At 35.3% G+C, this 12,018-nt stretch overlaps 1 protein-coding gene across 3 annotated transcripts in view; it reads left to right on the top strand.

Moving 5' to 3' along the window:
- fbln2 (fibulin 2) overlaps positions 1-6,595 on the top strand; it is a 60,772-nt gene extending 54,177 nt beyond the window's left edge. For 2 of the 3 annotated variants that reach the window (XM_046875335.1, XM_046875333.1), the window contains 2 exons: positions 1,593-1,716; positions 5,714-6,594. In XM_046875335.1, the coding sequence (XP_046731291.1) occupies positions 1,593-1,716; positions 5,714-6,068 (479 nt within the window). In that variant the 3' untranslated portion in view covers positions 6,069-6,594. Of the gene's footprint in view, positions 1-1,592; positions 1,717-5,713 lie in introns of all 3 variants that reach the window. The other variant, XM_046875334.1, reaches the window with a different exon arrangement.
- The last annotated feature ends 5,423 nt before the right edge of the window (positions 6,596-12,018 follow it).

The following is a 12,018-nucleotide window of genomic DNA, read 5'->3' as shown; positions in this document are numbered from 1 at the left end:
ATTAGAATTAGAAAGAATGAATGAAACTTAGAAGGCAGCTGACTGAGTGAGGAGTGCAGTTCAGAAAGAAGCAATACATGTGGATAGACGTTATTGTCACTGTACTGGCTACTTTGCCAAAGTGCTGAAAATACAGTATACAGATGATTTCTGACTGACAAATAAGACTATAAGTTATTTATTGTATTTCTTTCTTTCTATTGTATAAACAGCCCCACCTTTTTAATACCCTTGAAGTCTTACACTGTAGGTATGACACTTAAAGGGTGTTAAAATGTTACACTGTAGGTGCTCTTAACATGTATATGGAGCAGATCTGTGCTGCACCACATGTTTTTGGGTGATTGTTTTTAGGTTTTCCCCAGTGGAATTACTTGTACTCTGCAACTGGTAAAAATGTATAACATTCCATAATTGTAATTAAATTAGCATCATAAAAATGCTTTACAACATTTAAATTGGTTGCTGTATTATCTAAATAAATCTTATATTCAAGTATTACACTCCTTATCATTACATTCCTTATCTTTCTCTTCTCTAATTTGCAAGCAACTTGAAGTGTAATACCCTGACCTCCAGTGAAGTACCATTTAATTTTTCTCACACTGGTGGGCAAACAGCACATCTTTCCTCATGATCTTCTGAAAAAAAGATGGAAAGATTGACAGAAGCAGTACTAGAGAAAGATGAGGGAGGAAGGAGCTGAAAGTAATGGTGTGTGGAATGCAGCTGGCGAGCTGTAACAAGAACGTCGCATCTGTAGAATGAGATTTATAATTAATTACAGCTGCAGCAGTGGCTACTGACTTGTGGCAAAACGAAAAGCAGCACATCACGTACCAGTTTTAACTTAAATATTCTTGCACTGAGCATGGAGGCAGATTTACGCAATTCTGCTTGGTTTAACCTTGGAGTTTAATGCAGAGAAAAACACTTTATTTACAAAAAATTAATTACTTTAACTAATTGCATTTCTTCTAAGATTGTCATATGACATGAACATGCTGTTAAATAAATTGAATGCAGGTCTCTTAGTTTGCAAATGTTGCCTTGTGTTTTGATTTTAGACTTGCTACTGCAAAGACATTGATCAAATAGCAAACAATAAACCTACACAGTAACTTCAATTTCATTTAGTAATGTTTAGTAAGTAGAAAGAGAAGTAAAATACTTTCAGCTGCTGAAAGCACTTTTTTATTTCAGGGTGTTTATTTGCAAAATATCAAAATATCCACCTACAGAACCCAGACTAGTTAAACTTAGTTGTTGATATTTAAAATATTAAAATCTGTTTTTGTGTCATAATAACAGAAGTTTAGTTTTAATTAGTTGCATTAGACTTGCAGGTTGATTTAAGCTATTGTTATTTATACTTGGCTGATTTAACCTCGGATTTATGTCATTGGACTAAAATGATTTTTTTAAATAATAACCATGACAAATGCAATAATTATTAAACATAATTTTTACAACCATAATATCATTAAAAATCCCAGCCATGTGGCTAAACATCAACAACCTAAAGACAAAGATTTGATGTTTAAGAATTACATTGACTTATTTAACTGACATCGACATTTTATGTGTTTTAGATATTGATGAGTGTGCAACAGGAACACACAACTGCTTAGCAGGCCAAACTTGCTACAACATCCAAGGAGGATTTCGCTGCCTATCCTTTACATGCCCAGAGAACTACAAGAAGGTGTCAGATACGTGAGTGACATTATAATTTAATACCCATATTAATTACAGACATTTGTATTTATACCCACCTTAACCAAGAATGTTTCTCCTAATGTAATCACAAATTGTAATACAAGTATATAAATTACAGTCTGCTGAGTGTTAATTTGTGTCAATTTGTGTGTGTGTGTGTGTGTGTGTGTGTGTGTGTGTGTGTGTGTGTGTGTGTGTGTGTGCGCACACGCTTTGTACCTTTTTTAAACTAGAAAGAAATGCCTACCAGCACAACAACCATTAGATGTAAAATGGTTCACTGGTCATGAATGTGCTTCTTGAAAACTTATGCATATCTCACGGTGTGTGTGTGTGTGTGTGTGTGTGTGTGTGTGTGTGTGTATGTGGTGGGGAGTTGGGGGGTTCTGTCCCTCTGGCCCTGTGTGTTCCAGCAATGACCTTGTTTAGTAAGGAAATCCATGCTGGTGACAGGTTTATTGAGCCCAGCCCCATGCAAGCACGGTTTCCATTAGGCTGAGAAATGAAGGAGCCTGTCCCTGATCAAAAAGAGCTTATTTCACACACGAATGTCCAATCTAAGTACAGGTTCTACTGGAAAAGCCAAACTGTGAGAGACACACAAACACATACATATCTACGGTACACAAAACCCAATGCAAATGCACCCAGAGTTGGCCAGATGTGTGATTTTCAGGTATAATTGGGCCAAGTTTTGTCATATATGAGATTTTTTTTCATTATTATACTCTCATATGTATCATATACTCAACATATCAAAACAGAACTATGTATGATACACAGTATAAAATAAAATAAAAATTATAAATCTTATACTATATGGAATGGATGTAAGCTGGCCACAGGTCTAGACACAAAAACTTCTTAAAATGCACAAAGGATTCCACCCAAAGTTCAGCACCTGAGACCCCATGAGTAATGGGAAGAGCTAAGAATGATGAAGATCTCACATCTGTTATCCAGAATAATACAAGGTGCCTTTCTGAATGCATTAGGAAGATGACACCTTGGGACAAAATGCTAAAAGAGTGACAACCTAGGAGAATTTGAAAGAAGAGGAGAAAGAGAAAATACTGTGGAAGACCCAAGTCCTTCAGAGATCTGCATGATCAGCAAATAGAGTAAATGGCTGGCATTGAGAAATCCTATCTGTGGCTAGAAAAAGCCAACCTGGAAGGGCAGCACAAATACAGGTCCTATGCACAAAATCCATAGCGGCTAAGGCCTATCAGACAAGACCCTAGGTGCAGGCTGTGCACAAAGACTTCCCTGAAACAGTACAGCATACAGTAGCAGGGTGTAAGATGCAAACTGGGATAGGATACACTGCAAGGCCTAACCAAGTTGCTAGGATAGCGTAAAGAAACATCTGTTCCGAATATGTATTAGATATCCTCAAATCGAAATGGGACACACGACAGAAAGTGGTTAAGAACAGTCGATTGTAAAATCCTGTGGGACTTGATCCAGATTGACAAGCAGCTGCTGGCTAACAAAAAGTTTGCTGATGGTGGAATGTGGTATCTGGCAACAAAAAGGGTAGCAACAAAAGATCTTATGCCCAGTTGCAAAAGAAGTTGCAAGTTATGCCTCCATGTGTCAGTCTTTTTTGTCTAGCACATCTTACAGATGGCATCTCTTTTTAAATGTACAAAGATTAAAAATAGAATGATAGAAATAGAAGAGCCTGGAAAAGGGATGGAACTGCTTGATTTAAAGCTTACTATGTCATCTGATGACATTAATATGTATGCCTGCCAATGACAAAAGCAGCAGGATGAATTTTGTATAAGACTATATTACTGCTCAGATTCGAACAAATACTTTCTCTTTGGACTTGGAGTATGTTTTGCAAGTAACCCAAGACTTCTTTAAGACAAAGAAGCAGGAAATCCTTTATTAAGTATTTATTTTACTTGATGAAAACTGAAAGCAAAATGCCCCAAGAATCAGCAAGAACTGAAAACATGCAGAAAAGGCCTAGTATAGGCCTTAACTAACTAGTATGAATGTTTGTTTGTTAAAATGACTTTTTGGTTCCTTATAAATAGCATTCACACAAAAACGTTTCTGTTATTTCTAAATTTAGATTTTCAAATTTTTTTAACCCAAATATACTGTATTCACGTGTAATGTATAGGTGTCCAAGTGTTAAAAGAACTCCTAAGGAAAACTTATTTTAATGTTACTGGCAACTCATAAACATATGAATGTCTTTCTTCATTAATGAAAAAAATCAGCGACTCTTTGTGACAATGTATTAGAAACAGTCAACAGGAAAAAAGGAGTAAACTTTAATTGCACACGTTTATATGCAGTTGCTCATTATGTAAACAACAGCCTTTTAATTATAACCTATTAGTAACCTAAGGGCATATTAGCCATGTTACTGTAAGTCTATTTAATAAGAATGTTATTTATTAACACATTGTCTTTGTTTTTGAACTTGCATTTTATATTTTTTCCATGAGCCGTCTGATGACTTTGTTGTTGAGTATTTGCACATTTTCCATGGTCCTTTTAAATGTTGTTTGCACTACATACAGAGTGTGTTTAGTAGATCTCAGGCACAGTTTTGATGAGGAGCCACAGAAATGTAATGTTAATTCCACATCGCTGAAACAATAAAACAACACATTGCACCTCCTAGTGTATATACATCTGGTCTAGAGCAAATACTACATACAGTATACCATGCATAAAGATAAAATACCATAAATAATATGCATAGAGCAAACATACCAATGTACACATAGGTCAGCCACAGATGCCTAATGCTGCATAAATCATACACAGAAGTCAGATCCATACAGTTCTGAGAAAACATGCTTGTCTTTTTGTCCCTCTTAACATTAAGTGAAGAGAATCGAATGTAATTTCCAAGTACTGATGGCTTTATTCATTCCGGTCTTATTCCCTTTAAAAAAAGATAAACCATGATAATAATTAAGACTTTTTGTAAATCCATTTAATATTATATTATGTAGAGCATTGGTCTTTAGTCCTGTCTACAAAGGGTCAGTGTGGCTGCAGGCTTTCATTCCAACCTCATCGCTATTTCCTTTTAACTATCAGGTGTACTGCTTATGTGGTTAGCATGGGAGCCTGCAGCTTTCCCAGCCCTTTATTGGTATGATTGAACCCCCTATGTAAAGTGTGTTCTATACAAGTCACTGTGAATGAGCTGTTACCATCTAAATAGTAAAGTTTTAGAACAAACACAACATAAACTTGTAATTACATTACATTAATGTATCTGCCTTTTCAAACACTCCTAACATAGCACGCATTTAAGAATGTTGTGCTATTTTGTCTGCTTTACCACTGTGATCAGTAAGCACCTCCAGCACTAAAATGTATGAAGAAGCTTGAATACATAGATATCAAGATGGTATGCAAATCCACAAAATCACTTGATTGGATGTCTCAATATGTAGGACAATTTGTCAGAGCACAATCACTTCTGTCAGAGCTGCTGCTGAAGTAATCACCTTCTGACCAATCAGATCAGAGAATTCAATAGCAGTATGGTATAAAACATTGTGATTGATGAGACTTGACTCACCATGGTAGAACATCCATACACTTAGCATGTCAAAGTTCGCAACTGGCCAAATGAGACTGCAAACCACATTAATCCCATAGCCACCTGTGGCTAAAAGTTTTAAAAGAGTATGACACAGGGGCCTGCTTTCTAGGTAAAAAAGCCTTGTTTTTCTGTTTCTCTTTGTGTAGTTGTTTCTCTTTTTGTAGCCAATCAGGGGTGTACTAACATATGTCAGCACATTTAACTTTAATATACTGTAATGTAAGAATGGCAGATAGAAATGTTTCAACAGCTGGTCATGCACCTTTATCTTTTTAATTGGTAACTGTCAAGGTGTAATAAGAAATTATACACTATTAAATTTAAATTTTGAAGAAAACTTTGTGCAAAAAGATGGTTTACAATAACATCATAATGTTCATCTCTTTCTTACCTATGTATTTATAGACGTTGTGAGCGGGTAAGCTGCTTCGGCTCTCAGTGCCAGAACATGCCACTCCGCATTACCTATTACCAACTTAGTTTCCAGACTAATATCGTCATCCCGGCGCAGATCTTCCGCATCAGCCCATCTCCAGCCTACTCAGGTGATAGCATCATGATTAGCATCCCACGTGGCAATGAAGAAGGTTACTTCAGCACACGTCGCCTTAACAGCTTTACCGGAGCTGTGTACCTACATCGTCAGCTTCATGGACCACGTGACTTTCTCATTGATGTGGAAATGAAGTTGCTGCGCCAGGGCACCGTCAACACTTTCCTCACCCGCATCTATGTCTTCATTACAGCTTCCTCCATGTGATGACACTTTCTGTTGCATCACATTTCATAGGGTGCTAAGTTCCTGAGGCAGTTGCCAGAATATCTCATTAGCTGCTTTGCTGAACAGATTTGAAAGACGCTTGTCCAAAAAGAGGTTTGATGGTGCTTTTTTTTACAGGAATCCAACAGCTTGTGTTCTGTCATGGCTTGAGTCAAAAAGGGAATATGCAAACTGCAAAGACTGGCAGAAATATTTTGATATTTGTCTACATTTCTTCTAAGTCATACAAATTACTCAATAGCAGATGTTATCTTTCTGAAACAATTATGATTTCTTGAAACATTTTCTATAGTGTCTAATTAATGTTTTTTACAAAACAGTACTTCCATGCAGTGAAGAACGGTGGGGCGGATGGAGTGGTAAATTACATTTTTAATCTTTCCTTTCACAGAGCTACATTCCTTTCTTTTAGCCACTATAAAAATTTCAGTCATTTTGTAAACAGTTACTTGCTGTTCTCTAGTTATCGAGTCGATAAATATATATTTTATATATATATATATATATATATATATATATATATATATATATATATATATATATACTACTAATGAATACATAGCCAGCAATTCTTTTCAATAAGGGACATATTTCCAAAACATCTTTTGTAATTACTGTGATTAATATTTTGCAACTGAAAGGATGTATATTATTTTCTACTATTTGTAGCTTGCTTGTGCGTTTCATATATCTTATTGCAAAGCACATTTGACCTTCACACTTGGAGTCTGTGTGAGCTACAATACAGCACTGAGGACATTGCATTTTTCACGACTGTATGGAGTGGGTTTTTTTTTTTTTTTGGCTTTCTGTATCTTTTCATGTGTTTTCTAATCCTCTCAGGGTAAAAGTATCAGATTGTTTTTTTTCATCTAAACTTTACAATGTCAAAGTGATTACCAATTCATAAGTGGATCAATAAATAAGCAATACATTGCAGACCCACAATAAGCATTTTTAATACGGAACCGATTTGTCACCATTACTCATTTTAAAGCCTGTTTCTCTGAATCAGCAGGTAAAGACCACCACCTGTTGGTAAAAAGCAAAACTGCATCTTGCACATTGTGTACTATGATGCTTTTTACTTTTCTACTTCTGGCCAACAAAATAAATGTAAATCGATTTCTTCACATCTGGGTCCAAGACTTAATAGTTATTTGGCAGATTTGAACCTCATCAACCATGAATGTCAAACAATCTCACATGTTATCACATGTGGAAAAGCAGTCTGTTTTTAGCTTATTGGACCTGCCTTTAAAACCAAGGATTGTGTAGGCGCACTTCTTGCTGAAGTTCTCATCAGTCCATGTGCTATCATGTACTGGTCCACCCTAGAGGCCACTCGACCTTCCCTCCCCATTGTGTGGGTATCGGAAAAGGGTGTACAGTTGTGAGTTCCACAGCACCTTAGATAACCTCAGACTGCTGCCTCACTAAGTGGAGTGAGAGATGCCAAGCCAATTTAATATAATTATATAATATTTAAGATTTAAGATGAAATAGCAGTCATTTTTGTTTAGTAATTTATAGGTCTTATTGTAAAAAAAATTATAAGACGATTTCACAAGACAATTCGACAGTTTTTTAATGCCTATATACATTAAAATAACACAGCATCATTGCATTTAGCTTAACTTATCAATAAGCCCATCTCTTACAAGAGGTTGACACAGCATGTTCCATTTGACTATGCCAAAGTTTCTATGATGTTCGCTAAATTGAACCTAAATCCACTTCCTGCTATTCAGGTGGTGTCCTACACACATCTAGGAGTGTGCAGCCTTTGACTGATTATCGTCTTTCTCTGAGTGCTCGTTATCAGCTTGGCTAAATATAAGTGACTATGTTCCAGGAAAGCAAGTGCTCATTCTTGTGATAAAGATAGTAACAGGAAATTATGAATCTTTAGATAAAACTGAGCTTGATGTTGTGGAGTCAGTGGACCCATCTCAAATTGACGCCCTGGAATCCTGTAACTTGGCACTATGCCATTCTAAGTGTGAATAATTTATACAAAAGCACTGGGATTATAATTTCTGATTATAATCTACAATGCAGTTTAAGAGGTAACTCCAACCAATGTAAACTATATCTTCATGGTGCTTTCTTTGTACACAGGGGAATTGTCATACAGGAACAAGCCTCCAAAGATCTTTTATAATTGTCTGCCTCCAACTTTGTATTAACAGAACAACCACGTATATCAGGTCTAATACATTTGTCCACATAGTGTATCCATCAGGAGTTGTTTTATTTTTTTGGTAAACAGGTTAGCAGAACTAGTCAAACAGCCTTGCTATCACAGTAATGCATTTTTTGTTCTTTATTCTTCATAGACTAAATTGCTATGAACAAAATCACTGTTTTGAGCGTCTTATTAAATTACTGATATGCTTAATGGTTACTTATTTCTTTATTGATTACACTAGGAATAATACAAGTTTTAGATTCAGTTTGGAAATCAATTTATGGGTGTGGTATTATAAATATTAATTTAATCTAGCGCTGTGGTGCTAAAGCCTTGATGTGAAAGCCCTGACATTCTAAAGTTAATCATTTATTCAATCAGATCAAACAACATATAAAGAGAAAATCACATGCACAGTCACATTCTTCAGAACGCTTCTTCATAAGTGTTTTAAAAAAAGATTTGATTGTGGAACTAATGACTAACGGACATGCTATATTTAGACCTTGTTTCCGGTATTCCTCCATGAACCAGACAAGGTCTAAACTATTAAATGATGACGAATAATTGAATGAATAAATGAATATTTAATCTGCCAGGCTTTATTTTGTGAACTCTCATCAGCTATTCTCATTAAAAGTCAACATCCTATACCACTGAACCAGGCAAATCCTCCAAGCATGATTAATAAAGCATAAAGGTGTTAATAATTACATGAAATAAAACTAGGCTGGCACACAGGGCTCTAAATCTGATGCATCAATGTGTAAAGAACTGGCACCCATGCAGTATTTATCTCAGTGCTCTGCCACCCTTTGATCAAGAATGGGAATTTGAAGTTAAAAGAAGATGATCATTATCTTGCACTGTGTACTGGGTCAGGTCGACAAAGGCTTTCATCAGTGAACAGTGACTTTAGGATTGATCGCTGGCATTCCACTTCAAACGCTTTTGGGCAGGGCAGCAGATCTTGAAACTTAACCATCTTATGCTCTACAGCTTAACATTAAAGTCAATGTGAAAAATCACCTGAGCTTTATTATAGCACTAACATTTTAACGCACATTTCTCTCAACTTGTGCCCACCCACATCAAATAAATCTTACATTTCAGTAGCAGTGACAAGCTTATTAAAAGTATTTACTTCGACAAACCCTGCCATTAACAAGATTTCCAGACATATAGAGTGAAATTCTGTTGAGCTATTAACAGCACATATTTGTGCTTAGAAGATTGCGTACTGATCGTACTCTGCAGTGAACTACAGTACACTCAAAAATTTTACCCACTTTCTTTTCTGTGACACAGTCAAATCTTTTAATAATTATCCATTTACTCATGCCTTTTTAAATTCCAGTTACAACTGTAACTTTAAACATTTTATGTCAGTAAATACGTGTGTAAAGTAAGTTTCTAAAATTCGTAGGAATGTTCCTTGTACAGAAGTACAGTCATGTTGGCAGCGTTGTGTGCTCTCTGTGCACATGCAGAAGCAGCAGCATCGATCATTTACTTGAGCACTGACTGTTTCATTTTTGTCAGTCTGGAGGATTGAAAATGCAATTCACCTGCAATGAAAAAATGCAAACATCAGAGCCAAAGCATGCCTGTTTGTCAGGTTTCTGAGTTGACACAGGACTGCAGTTTGCATTTGATCACCATCACTGCACCTCAACATTGTTTATCTGTAATAAATAGACATTCGGTTATTCCATCTCAGGGAGTTTTTCAATGTTACAGTTACCACCAGCTCGCTCATCAGGGACAAATGTACACTTATAAAAAACAATTTTATTAATTATTTCTTACCACATCTGTCTAAAGCTGCTTTGAGACAATATCCATTGTTAAAAGCACTATACAAATAAAAATTAATTTAATTTAATTTAAATGAATTAAGCTAAAATGTAAAAATTCAGCGACTTATTGCACAGCAGTATTAAATGACTGAAGAATTCTCTTTTTAAAACCTTTTGCTATGGTCGTGATTGTTGTCATAAACTGTGTATCAAATAGAAAACTGATCTTTCATTTACAAATATTTTGGTTTGCTGTCTGCTCAGGTGTTTTTCAAACATTAATTGAAATAAGTTACAGTAAATGCTCAATAGTATTTTAGAGTGGTACACAATGATGCAATGTAGATGTGATGCTAGTTTGTTTAGCTTGGTAAGATGGACATTTTTTTTGTAGTACTGAAGTGTGTCATTATAATGACAGTGTGAATTTGAATAGATCCCTTTCCCACAGTCTGAGATGAAAAGGGAGAAACCAGACAACACAAATCCAAATCATGGTTTGTAACATCAGCAGAGTACATATAATAAAACTGTCTAAAACTTCAACCTGTATGTTGTTTAGGAGATAACTTGCAGAAAATACATACAGTTTAAGATAAAAAAAATTATCTAAGATGTCAGGTTTGCTGGTAAACACAAAACATAAATGAAAAATCAGCTGGCAAAAAATCTTGTGAAAGCCAAAAGAGAGAACAGGGACCAAAAAGCTGAAAACATGCTTAGAAACAGACATTCCCAAAATCTCCAACCATTTTTCAGGTCAACTACTTTCATATCTAAATTGTAATAAAATTAGTGTACAGCATTCTTATTAGGTGTAAATTATGGTGTCACTTCGATTTATTTAACATGCTTATCCTCTAAGATCATTCAGTGCTTTACAGGAAACAATCAGGAAATAACTGACAATTTCCCAGCTGAATTCTTGATCATGGCCTGATGGATTTCTTTGTTCTTGCAGGAATTATGTTATGTAATAACCTTCTCATGCACAACAACCACTTTATCTACTTGCTTCTCATTAAACAAAATGATTTAACTGACTCATTAAACTTTGTTTATACCATTTATCTGCTGAAAAAAATATGTTTAACATATTTTTGCATATTCCATTAATCATAATCCCGAACTCTGCTATAAAGCTGTGTGATAGAGGATTTGTTTTCACAAATAATTAGTGATGCCTTGTATTCAATCTCTCTCTCTTTCTCTCTCTCTCTCTCTCTCTCTCTCTCTCTCTCTCTTTTCTCTCTCTCTCTTTTTCTCTTTGTCTTTCTTTGTAGCAACTATAATTGCACTTATTTAAATAAAGCAATATTCTAGGTGGATAGCTTAATAAAGAAAACTTAAAAGAAGGAAAGCAAAATCATGCAAATGAAAACAGATATTGCACAAGAGATGAGTGTAATAATGTTAACAATATGTAATGTGTGTTTGTGTGTGTGTGTGTGTGTGTGTGTGTGTGTGTGTGTGTGTGTGTGTGTGTGTGTTTTGATTGTTTATTTGTCTGTGTGTTTTTTTATATCTTGATTTGAAACTACTGAAACAGTCATATTTATTCACCAATTGTACAGAGCAAATGTGTTGTGCCGCAGTAACAAAGAACTTAAGAAACTCAATTCAAAGTAAATATTCAATATGCATATAATATATAATTATACATTATGTATACTAATTTAAAGTATAAACAGGATATTATACAATATTTAACATCAGTGCAACTTTGCTACATGTTACCTGCTACATTTCTTAATGTAATTACATTGCAATGTTAAATGTTGCTGAGGTTAGATGTGAGAAGGGGACTTGTACAACATGGCCAGAGGAAAGTTTCCCTTCGAGTTTCTCCCTAATCTATAGGACTGCATGTACGTCAAAAGGAGAACTTAGGCTTCTTTACAGATATCACAATGAATATGTGATTAATGGTTTTGTGCTG

Source organism: Silurus meridionalis, chromosome 19 (assembly GCF_014805685.1).
Source record: "Silurus meridionalis isolate SWU-2019-XX chromosome 19, ASM1480568v1, whole genome shotgun sequence".
NCBI lineage: Eukaryota > Metazoa > Chordata > Actinopteri > Siluriformes > Siluridae > Silurus > Silurus meridionalis.
Note: the sequence above shows the minus strand (reverse complement) of the source record. Positions and strands in the feature narration are given on the sequence as shown.